At 39.6% G+C, this 12,526-nt stretch overlaps 1 protein-coding gene across 1 annotated transcript in view; it reads right to left on the bottom strand.

The window, feature by feature from the left end:
• The window catches only part of LY75 (lymphocyte antigen 75), a 192,109-nt gene that overhangs the window by 109,260 nt on the left and 70,323 nt on the right, over positions 1–12,526 (bottom strand). Inside the window, exons 17-23 of the mRNA XM_027776510.1 lie at positions 7,152–7,187; positions 6,613–6,788; positions 4,656–4,723; positions 4,012–4,091; positions 3,283–3,422; positions 1,446–1,551; positions 554–714 (exon numbers count right to left, since the gene is read on the bottom strand). Coding sequence (XP_027632311.1) covers positions 554–714; positions 1,446–1,551; positions 3,283–3,422; positions 4,012–4,091; positions 4,656–4,723; positions 6,613–6,788; positions 7,152–7,187 — 767 coding nt within the window. The remainder of the gene's footprint in view (positions 1–553; positions 715–1,445; positions 1,552–3,282; positions 3,423–4,011; positions 4,092–4,655; positions 4,724–6,612; positions 6,789–7,151; positions 7,188–12,526) is intronic.

Here is a 12,526-nt window from a genome sequence, read left to right as displayed (position 1 = left end):
GTTTTATACTTTTTACCTCAAGGGACTGAGGCTGAGAGCCCAAAGTCCACCATGTAAAGTACAACATTTATAGTTGCTTCCAGTTACAACTCACTACTTGATGATTTTACACTGCTGAGGAATAAGTGCTATGGAATCTGGTGCTACTGTGAAAAACTAGGCCCCGCTCGAAGGCTGGGAAAGTACCTGTCATTCTTGCAACAGTTTTATTAAGCTATAATTCATATGTGACACAGCCATAATTCATAGCTTCCGTTTAAAATATACATGTGATAGTTTTTAGTGTACTCACAGAGTTGTATGATCATGCCCTAATCAATTTTAGAACATTTTCACCACCCCAAAAGAAACCCCACAGCCTTGAGCCTTACCCTCAATCCTGCCATCTTCCTTAGCCTCTAGCACTTATCTACCTTCTGTCTTTATAGATTTGCCTAGTCTGCACATTTCATGTAAGTGAAAGCATACAATAGGCCTTTGTTTCTAGCACAATAACTTACGGGAGACTCATATTTCACAGAGCTACGCAGATTATTGATTTAAAAAGCCTTACATTTGTAGGTATTCCTAGCCTCCGACCAACCAATAACGGGTGAAAATTACTGTATGTCAGCTTTCTGTTATCTGTCCATTTGTTTATCTTTTCATGGGCAGTCCAGCGCAAACCAATCCATAAAGTAGCTTCCATATCCGGAAGCAAGGACGTAATAAAATCTGTTAGAAAGAGATTAAAAACAAAGCATTTGACATCAAATTAAGATATGAAATATGTCAATGAATATCTTTTACATAACTACCTATCAAGACAGTCTTTTACCTACTCTGTAAAAAAGTGGTTTAATAGATTATTTATAGGGCCAGCCCTGTGACCTAGTGATTGAGGTGACTGGATCCCACATGGCCAACCACTGTTCAAATACCAGTCCTGTGACTTGAAAAACATGCCAGGGCCACAACAAGATTTTTTTGTTACTGGGCACCATGCACCCACTGGAGAGAGAAAGACAGAGAGACAGAAAGCAAGAAATCACCCCTCGGGGTATGGCCACACTGCAATCCCTTCTCCTCCATTCTCCTCTCAGGATTTTTGGCATGCACATACACGTACCGGCGTGAGTTTTAAGTTGCTGGGTCCAGGACTCGCTCTGCGGTCAGCCATGTGGGAGTCCAGCAATGTAACCATTACACCATCTGCTGGTCCCATGTGCCCATAATCTTAATAGGATCGAGAAAGAGAGGAAAAGGGTGTGGCCACACCCCATTGGGGCATGCTTTTTCCCTTTCCCTTCTCCCTGTTTTTCTCTGACGAGTGCATGTACTCTCTGACAATAAAAAAGAAAAGTAAAACCAAAAATGATATTTTACATGTTAATTTCCCCCAGCTGCCAACAACTAACGTGGCCCCCAGATCAGAGCACACCGTATTTCCCAAACAATTCCGGTACCTTGTTCACTCTGGCTTAACACTGAAGGGAGGGTGCCACCATAGGAGTGACAGGTGTCACTTGCTTGAGAAAATGTAAGAGACTTGGGTGTGATCTTTAGAAAGCACTGCGAACAAAGATACATAGAAAGCATAAGAATCCAAACATGGGAAAGCTCACCTAGGAAATAAAGGTATCATCTATCAGAGGGCTAGCCATTTTTGCTCTGTGAGATATGGAAATTTACAAAGCTACCACAACCCATTGTAAACTACTGAAGCGTGGTCTTCAAACTATCATGCGGTTTCACCAATCTCCTATTTATAGCATTCTTCTCATGTGCTAGGCAGTTTATGTAGTATTGTCTCATTTAGGTCTCACAAAAGTGGGGAAACCAAGGCACCAGGAAGTTAAATAACTTGACTCATAAGTGAAATAGTCACATGGTGGTAGGTCAATACGCAGACTTTATTCCATCTGATTTCAAAGCCCGTGTCCTTAATCATTACCTCCTTATATCAAGAAAGATTTTAAAATAAATCATCGCTCTTTGCCTTGACAGGTTATTTTAATTCAAATTTATATTAGCCACAAATATTAACATAGTCCCAGTACCTGGGGAAATTTAAAATACTGTCTTAATTTTTTTTTCAACATTCTTAAAAACTTTGCCAGAGGGCAGCTGTGCCTCCCCTAGAGAGACACAAAGACAGAAGGAAAGTGAGACGGAACCCTCCATGGGGAAGGGTCATGCTTCAATCCTTCTCCTTCATTTCTCCCTCCTTTTGAAATTTTGGACTTTCACATACATGTGCCTGGTGTGTTTTTCAAGGACCATGTTTGGGACTCAAACCATGCACTTAGCCATGTGGGATCCAGCCATTTTAAATACCATGCTACCAGCTGGCCCAAATACTGTCTTAATTTTAAAAAGTCAATTTTACTATTGGTGTTCAGCTGCCAAACAGCTCTCCCTTTTCCTTCTGGACATTATGATCACTTTCGTGTGGAGAAGTAATTCCCAATTGTGTTCCTTAAAACATCATACATTTTTGTTTTTAGACGTCTTACAGACTGGAGTGGTCGATGAAATATAGGCAAAGTCTTTGAAATGATTCAAGAAAGAACACTCTGACCTTAAACTTGAAAACTTTATATTTAGGATGAAACAAAAGGAGCCTGATTTTGTGCACTTCTTGGAGTCTCCATACCAATCCATTCGGCTTACCTTCAGATTTTTTTTATATGAGAGAAAAAATGTTTTTAACACACAGTAGTATTTCATTTTTAGCAAATGCATTTCCTAGCAGATACATAAACCAAGAGGGATTATACATCTCCAAAAGGTAGGCACAGAATGCAGCATTTCAAAATCCAAACCTATTTAATCATAATACACCCAGCGGAAGGCAAGATCAATGATGAATATTTTGTAGCATATGTGTAGTTCCCAAAGATGAGTTTGGCAAATGCTGGTATAATTTGATTAGCAGATGTTGCTTGAGTACTGTCCTTCAGAAGAAAAGAAAACACCAGCCAGAAATCGTCACTTTCCTATGTGTCACATAATCCTATCTAGTTAGTTTATTACCGTCTATTGACAGACCAGCTTCAGCAATTGAAACATTAGTAACAACAGAATAGAAATGCTGCGTTTTGAAAGACCTTAGTAGTCTAATTTGAGAGTTAACTTTTTATATTGCTCATGGTTTCTGGCAACATGGAGGGTTCGGTGGGATACTGAAATATGCAGGGGCTATTATAGTGAAGCTATCTGATGCGTTGTCTTTCTGCCATGGGCCACTGGACCTACACCACAGCAATCATTGTTTGCATGATGTAGCAATTCTCTTTTTACCTTATTCTGAAAAGGAATCCAACTGCCAGAACACTGCACTTTAGCTGCAGAATCTGGACTATATTTCTCTAATGAAGACACATTATATTTTTCACAGATGAAGGGCAACTTGGTGCTACAGTCTGCTGGTTTATTTATGTCTGAGAAATAAAAAATAGTATGACAATTGTGAGAATTCTTCATTCAACACATTTTACAAACCACCTACTAGTAAAAAAAAAATAGATTCTTTAAATCAACCTTTCCCAAATGCTATAATATTTTCCCTTTCTTCTCTAGCCATTTCATTTTTTAAATGATTATTATTCATATCAGTAGGTAAAGGCATATCAACATTGTCTATAGTAAAAGCTCACATTCAGTCGCTGCCATACCATTCATAGACTGATAGCAAGAAAAAGGGGAAATCTAAAGAGGAAGGAAAGGGGACCAATACTGTATTTCGAAACTACTGTGTGTTTATCTTTTTAAGTCTGTCTATATGCTTATCGATGATAAAAGTGGTAAGTTTATTTCTCAATAATTGTTTATGATAAAGGAAGTTAAAATATTCACTGAGGAAAGCACCTTTATTTACACTAGAAATTTGACCTACTGTCATTAACGATAAATCAGAATGAGATATAATCACGTAACATGTAATCAAAAGGAAAACACGATAACGCTCGTAGGGGAACTGAAGTACACATTGTTCATAATCAGCACGAAAGGATTTGGAATTGACTTTACCCATAAGCCAGGTCCTGGCAGACATGTACAAGCACTCATCTCCAAATGGCATATGAAAGCGGTGCCATGGATGTCGTGAGCTGAAAGGAGAAAAGAGCTTTGACAACTCATAATGTAATCAGGGGGTCCATTCTGGGTTTTTGTTTTTTTTAAATTTTGCCAGAGGGTGCACGTGCTCGCGTACGCAAGAGAGAGACAGAGACAGTGAGAAAGAAGGAAAGTAAGAGAGCACTCCCCATGGGGAATGGTCATACCATAATCCCTTCTCCTCTCTCTCCCTCCTTTCAGGATTTTGGGTGTACACGCATGTGTGGTTGGCCTCTTTCAAGACACTGGGTCCTGGACTCAAACCACTCAGTAAGTCATGTGGGATCCAGCCATTTCAACCACCACGCCATAGTCTAGCCTCCATTCTGATTTTTATTGCATGTTACTGTAATTCGAAGTTTAGTGCTGATGCTATTGTTTTATGCTGTCTTTTTCTTGACACTAAGATGTAAAAGGAATTTGCTTCTCTAATCTAGGCAGTTTATAGATCAATGTCAAAACTACTTATAAATGATAATTCATTTAGTTACAGGGAATCTGGGATGCCTTGTTTTAAATGATAGCTTTATAAAGACAGAATCAATGATGTCACATACTATATAAAATGACGATCTATTGGCTGCTCACTAGTTCTCATCCACCATTTCTGTTCCTCGCCAGATATCTGAAAAACAAAACAACCATCCATCCTTATAAGTGCTGAGTTTTCTAGGAGAGTATTGATTTAAATATCCACCCCCTTACTATAACCACAAATCACTAACAGTTCTAGACTTTCCATTACTTTGGTCTGGAAATTATACAAACAAGGACCTTTCACCAAAAAATAGTTTGAAATCTCAGGGAACCAGCAGTTAGCGTAATGGCTATGTCGCTGGACTCCCACGTAGTCGACTGTGGTTCGCGTCCGGGACCCGGTGGCTTAAAACTCACGCCGGGCGCGTGTGCGTGCGTGCCCAAGATCCCGAGAGGAGAATGGAGGAGAAGGGATTGCGGCGTGACCATCCCCCCTGGGGGGTGATTTCTCGCTTTCTGTCTCTATGTCTCTCTCTGTCTGTCTGGTGAGCGCACGCACCCTATAGCGAAAATCTCTCCAAAAAAAAAAAAAATAGCTTGAAATCTCTTTGAAATCTCCCACAGACCCTATTTGGAATACAAATTTACATCAATTATGCAAATTAACATAGCTAATATGGTCAGTGTTAATTATAAACATACATTAATTGGGCATATAGACTCTAATGAAGACTAATTGTAATTTTAAAAATATACCAATCATCTTTCTCTCCCCAAACTATTATGTAATGTTACTTATTAGTAGAAACAGAAACTACAGTTAAATATAAAGTTAACTTTGAGTTAAAAAAAAGTCACTAAGAAATCAGGACCATTTATATTCTCTACTGAAGCTCATCTTATATCTTGACATTTATTATTTTTATTTCTTTTCTTTTTTAAAAAAATCATTTATTTATTTATTTACTTGGAGAAGTTTTTGCGATAGGGTGCGTGCACTTGCTAGACAGACAGAGAGAGACAGACAGAAAGCGAGAAATCACCCCCCAAGGGGGATGGCCACACTGCAATCCCTTCTCCTTCATTCTCTTCTTGGGATCTTGAGCATGCATGCACATGCGCCTGGCATGAGTTTTAAGCCACTGGGTCTAGGACTTGAACCATGGTCAACTACATGGGAGTCCAGCAACATAGCCATTATTCTAACTGTTGGTCCCTTTATTTTTTTAAAGACTTATTTTATTTAATTTTATTTATTCATTTTTAAAATTTGACCAGGAAGAGACACACACAGAGAGAGAAGGAAAGTGAGAAAGCAAGCTGCCAGGTCCAGGACTTGAACCATTCTTAGCCATGAGGGAGTATCCAGTGCCGTAACTATCACACTACCTGCTGGTTCCCGACATCTATTATTAATCTTAGATATTTTAAAATACTAAGTGATTCTATTTAACTTTTTTTTTTGTAGAGGTTTTTGCTGTAGGGCGCATGCACTTACCAGAAAGACAGAGAGAAAGAGAGAGAGAGAGACAGAGACAGAAAGCAAGAAATCAAGCAAGAATGGCCGTGCCATAATCCCTTCTCCTCCATTCTTCTCTTGGGATCTTGGGCATGCACACACACGCATCCGGCATGAATTTAAGCCACCAGGTCTGGGTCTTGACCTGTGGTCGACTACATGGGAGTCCAGTGATGAAGCCATTATACTATCTGCTGGTCCCTCTATTTAATGTTTCTAACATGACACAACAAATCTTGATGTTATGAGACATGTTTTATGTTAGAACATCTAGGATTTGTAGGATTTTGCGCTGTTTTTTAATGATATAATTATAAATATAAGGTCCAGCCACAGCAGTGTGGAAGTACAGCAATCAGCTGCAATGCTGAGAGATCAGGGTTCCATGACCAGGTCAACCTGTACACTCTGGGCACTCGCACATGAACCCGCCATCCTGCCTGGCTGAGAAAGGCTGGGTAAATAAAAATAAATTTAAGGAAAAAGAAACATATTTTAAATGCATTCTTTTAAATTACATTTGCTATTTTGTTTTTGATGGCTTTCAGTCCTGCAAAAGATGTTATGGTAGCAAGAAAGCTGTGATTGCTAGCGCAGTACAGGACGGCTTCTTCGTAGTTTAAGTGAGGATCGGCAACAAACCAATATTCACTTCCTTCAATTACAACCGGAGGCCCATGAATTCCAGCACGCTCTAAAGAAGGAGAAGAAGATTTGAATCATGACTGTGCAACCCAAATTGCTCCTTCTAAGCACAGGTTATGTCCAAAACGGTTTACAAACAGTACACAATCCAGTCCATCTAGGTTACTGGAGATCTGGTTGGAGATCCTGCAAGCAGCTAAGGACTCACGAGTCAGTGCTCTGCCATTTTCCTGTTCTCAACAGACAAGGTTAAAATCCAACTTCACTGCCTCATCTCACATCAGCCACTTGCCTTCTTCGTCTGGAGATATTTTATTTTACTTCAAGTTGTGACAGAAGAACCGGCTCTTATGTAATTAGATACATTACAAAAGGTGAAAGCTTTGGTTGAATTTCAGTTCTCTTAACTCACCTGGATTGTACCAGCTGGGTGTTTTTGGAGTGAGGCCTGTATAAGGAAGAAAGCAAGTGACTTAAGTTTAGTATCCAATTGCAGATGATAGCATACTTTAAATAGAGCTTTTATTGAGTTCAAAAGCACTTGCAGGATTGCTGTAGTTTGTGCATTTCCAGTCAAACCATTTCATTTCAAGTTATGATCGCTCGAGTTGAACTTTGTGGCACTTATGCTAAAGCAATCAAAAGGAAATATCTATGAAATATTAATACAATATTACAAATAGTCCCTTACCTAGTACTATGAAAGTCACAAAGAAAGACTAAGTGGATTAAACATAATTAAAAATAAAAATAAGCCAATGGCGATATTGTATATGTTACAGAGAAACACTAAGGAACCAAGATAATCATCACTGTGGAATGAGGTTAGTCAGGAACAGCTTTGTCCTTCAGTGGAATCTGAGTAACTGTTCCCTAAACCTAGACGGGTAGAGTTTATTATCTCCGTAGAGACCCTAGGGAACCTGCGTAATGAGCCAGTACTGAAGCGACTGAGAAGGTGAGACAAAACTGGAAAGAAAATAAAAATCACCCAGAATTCCTGGATGGAAACAAAGGAAATATGGTATTCTACATAATTGTGGGCTTTGAAGTTGGGTAGTTCAGTGTCCAAATAGCCCTCATGGACTCCTCATCCAGGAGAGGCACAGACCAACCCAGGAACCAAATGCCAGTCTTCCTCATAGCTCCAGCATCATGCAGCAGCATGGTACTGCTGGATCACTACGGCAGGGCCTACATTTTAAGTTTCTTTTTCCTTTTTTTTTGTAATCTGCCAGAGGATGCATGCACTCACCAAAGAGTGACAGAGAGAGCGAGCGAGCGAGTGAGACAGGGTTACCCCACCTCCCCAAAGTATGGTCACACTGCAACCCCTTCTCCATTTCTCCCTCCTTTTGGGATTTCGGTACATGCATACATGTGCTGGTGTGTGTGTGTGTTTTTGGAGAGGCTTTTTGTTGGTGTTGTTGTTATAGAGTGTGTGTGCTTGCCAGAAAGACAGAGAGAGACAGAGAGACAGAAAGCAAGAAATCACCCCCCAGAGGGGATGGACACACTGCAATCCCTTCTCATCCATTCTTGGGCATGCATGCACATGCACCCGAAGTGAGTTTAAGCTGCCAGGTCCGGGACTCAAACCATGGTTGACTACAGTCTGTGTGTGTGTGTGTGTGTGTGTGTTATCACTTATTTATTTTTGCTTGCTCCCAGAAACACTTACTTTACATATTAAACAATTTTTGCTCATACTCCATAGTTCTTGACAGTTAATAAACAACTTTCAAAATTTCAAAAAACTGAGTTTCAAAGATAATGTTCAAAGTGTTTGTTATAATTTTGTTTGTGTCTCTATAACAACAGAGACAGTATGGTTTTAAGATTTTTGAGAAACTATTTACATGTCAACTACTCAAACTGTTGAAAAGGAAATGCCCAGCACACAAATCACACATAAACCTCAATTCAGCCCTGCCCAAGTATTCTGTGATATACCATCAGGTAGCAAAGATCAGTCTCTTTTTCTTCCTTCAAAGTCTTCCTCAAGATGACATTCTGGTTGTGGTTGCTCTTTTGCAGTCTCTACTGATTACAATGCTGGGCTCGAAAAGTCCAGGTTGTTTTATGGTACAAATTCTTTCATATAGCTTCTCTAGTCCTTTCTGCCAGGCTGAACTGTTTATGGTGCCAGGCCATCTTTCCAAGGGCTTCTGTAGGCTTACTTGAGATCCACCTTAGTTCCATAGTTTTCTGGTTAATCTTCATATATGACATTCCAGTCAAAGCCCTGTCCATTAACGAGTATTTCCAATTTCTGATTCAATGTAACAGGTGTTATTGAACTTATGCAAATAACCATTCTGCCAGAAAATAAGAATATTCCTAAATATTTTCCAATTCTAGAAAGGCCAGGAAGGAAGAAAAGTTTATCTTTATATTTAAAGAAATAAAAAAGAAGAAAAACTATTTTAACAAATTGTTGAACCTATCAACAACAGCTCAAAAGAAAGCAAAATTCTTAAATTGGGAAAATGAAACGTAGTTTAAAAATAATCAGTAATGTTATACACAAAAGTCATAAAATTCTATTTCACCTGGTCAGTCTTATGTTCAGTCTCTCTTCTGCTGAATCTGCAAGTGTCACTGTGGTCTAATCTTTTTCTTTAAATCCTGGAAGTTAACATTCAGTGCTATTACTGATATTTCTTGTCCCTCACATTAAGTTGGTCATTCTTGGTTACCTTTTGTTCTCTTATTTCTGTATGTGTGTCTTTAGTTTTCCTGGTAGAGCACTCACTTCAGAACTTCTTGAAGAATGGGCCTGGTATTGGCAAATTCTTTCAGGTCTTGTATATTTGAAATTACTTTTATCCTTTCTTTCCATATAAAGTATAATCTGGAGAGTGTGTGCACGTGCCAGAAAGACAGAGAGAGCCAGAGAGACAGAAAGGAGAAATTACACCCCAAGAGGGATGGCCATGCTCCATTTCCTTCTCCTTCATTCTCCTCTTGGGATCTTGGGCATGCTCACACACATGCCTAGCGTGAATTTAAGCCACCGGGTTTGAGACTGGAACTTTGGTCGACGACATGGGAGTCCAGTGACATAGCCATTACGCCAACTGCTGGTCCCCTATCTGAGAATGATTTTATCCTGTCTTTCCATGTGAAAGATAGTCTTGCTGGGTATAGTATTCTTAGTTGAAACTGTTTTTTTACTTAACACTTTAAATATATTTTCCCACTTTTTCCTTGCTCACATTGTATCTGATGAGAGGTCTGATGTTAGTCTGATGGGATAACCTTTATAAGTAACCTGACATTTCTCTCTTGCCAATTTTAGAATCTTGTCTTTGTGGATTTTGCCCATCTGGCTATGATGTGCCTTGGAGACGATCTTCTTGGTTCTCAAGAAGAATCTCTTGATTCTATTCAGGGTCCTTTGTATTTTTTGGGTCTGGATATTTGAATGCCTCTCTAGATTTGGAAAGTTTTCTTCCAGGATTTCATGGAATAGATTATCAATGCCCTTATTAATTTCTTTACCTTCTGGGATACTGATTATCCAGATGTTTGGGCACTTAATGGTACCTAGTATTTCTCGTATAATATTCTCATTTTTTGTGTGTTATTTTCTGGGGTTTTTTTGGTTGTTTTTTTCTAGGTCAGAGGTTTTTCCTTCAACACCCAAGATTCAATCTTTTGCATGGACTAATCTGCTTTTAATGCTTTCGAGGGAGATTTTGATTTCCTGTATTGCAGCCTTCACTTCTAACAGCTCCATTTTATTCTTTTTTATGGTGTGTATTTCCTCTTTCAGATGGTGCACGAACTTCCTCACCTCATGGAACTCGTTCTCTCTTTTCTCCTGCATCTTCTGGCATTCATCGTCTCTCAGCTCTTGCATCTCATTTAGTTTTGTCACTATGAATATTCTGAAATCTCTGTCAAACATTTCCATGAGTTCTACTGTACTATTTGTGGATGTTGAAGGATTGTTCTTTTCCCTTAGGGGAGAGATATTTTCTTGGCTTCTCATATTTCTTGTGCCTCTGTGGTGGTTTCTGGTCATTCTTGTCTGAGTAGTTCGGGGAGGAGGGGTCGGGAAGATGAAGTTTAGAGCATAACTTCCCTGAACACGTCAGGACACACTTCAGATTTAAAATAGTTTCTTGTCTGAATATTTGGGGGATCTGGAAATTGGAGTTTGGAGCACAGCTTCCCTCATGACAGTGTGTTTTTCAAGTTGCCAGATCTGGGACTCAAACTGTGCAGCTAACCATGTGGGATCCAGCTGCCAAACCACTGGATATCCCTTAAGTATTCTTTTAAAAATTGAGACTAGTGTGTCAAAAATTAGGCTCATAAAAATGTTTTTAGAAAAATTGCCTATAATGCCACTACCCAAACACAACTATTTTTATTGTATTTCTTGATGACTTGTACACAGAATTTTTTTTTTTTTTTTGGAGAGGTTTTTGCTATAGGGCACGTGTGCTCACCAGACAGACAGAGAGAGACAGAGAGACAGAAAGCTAGAAATCACCCCCCAGAAAGGATGACCACACTGCAATCCCTTCTCCTCCATTCTCTTCTCGGGATCTTGGGTATGCATGCACACGCGCCCGGTGTGAGTTTAAGCCACCAGGTCCGGGACGTGAACTGCAGTCGACTACGTGGGAGTCCAGCGACACAGCCATTACGTTAACTGCTGGTCCTAACACACAATTTTTAATGTTACATTAAAAAAAGAAAATCTTGGGGGCTGGCAGGTCGTGTGGTGGTTAAGGCGCTAGACTCCCATATGGCTGACTACAGTTTGAGTACCGGATCTAGTGGCTTGCTTTCCCACTTCCCTTCTCACTCTCTTTTTCTCTGTCTACTCTCTCTGGTGAATGTATGTGTACCATAGCAAGCAAAATAATAGTAATAATAATAATAATAATACTCCTACATGGTTGACCATGGTTCAAATCCTGGACCCAGCAGCTTGCTTTCTCTCTCTCTCTTTCTCTTCCTTTCACTCTGTTCCTCTCTGGTCAAATTAAAATAAATAAATAAATAAATGTTAAATAAAATAATTTTAAAAAAAAACCCTTGCATTCTGCTTTTCTCACTATTTAAAGTCAATAAGGGTAGATACAGCTTTCTCCAACACAAAAATCAACACAAAAATCCTGACAAGATTACAGAGAAGAGACTATGTGCTTTTCTTTTTTCTTTTTAAATATTAGTCAGCGGGTTTGTGCTTGTCAGAGGGACAGAAAGAGGGAGAGTGAGAAAGCAACCCCCAAGGGGAATGGTGACTCTACAATGCCTTCTACTCTTATTTCTTCCTTCTTTTTGGAATTTTGGACTTGCAAGCCTAGTCACACAGCATGTTTCTCAAACTGCTGGGTCTTAGGACCTGAACTTTGCAGTCATCCATTTGGGATCAAGCCTCCTTGATCACCAGGCCATGGGTAGGCCTTATACACTTTTTTTTTTCTTTCAGGTTTTTGCCATAGGGTGCATGTGCTCACTGGAGAGAGACAGAGAGAGTGAAAGTGAGAAGTCACCCGCAGGGGGATGGCCACATCATAATCCCTTCTCCATTCTCCTCTTGGATTTTTGGGCACATACACACACACACACACACACACACATACACACATGTGCCCAGTGTGTTTTTCTCTGACTTGGGTCCAGGACTCAAACGATGCAACCGACTATGTGGAATCTGGTGCCTTAACCACCATATCACCTGCTGGCCTCTGACCTTGGACGTTTTTACCTGACTTGTAGCACTATTGATGGAAATTATCCAACATGAAGAAAACTAATTAGCTT

This window comes from Tupaia chinensis, unplaced genomic scaffold (assembly GCF_000334495.1).
Source record: "Tupaia chinensis unplaced genomic scaffold, TupChi_1.0 Scaffold000674_2, whole genome shotgun sequence".
Taxonomy (NCBI): domain Eukaryota; kingdom Metazoa; phylum Chordata; class Mammalia; order Scandentia; family Tupaiidae; genus Tupaia; species Tupaia belangeri.
Note: the sequence above shows the minus strand (reverse complement) of the source record. Positions and strands in the feature narration are given on the sequence as shown.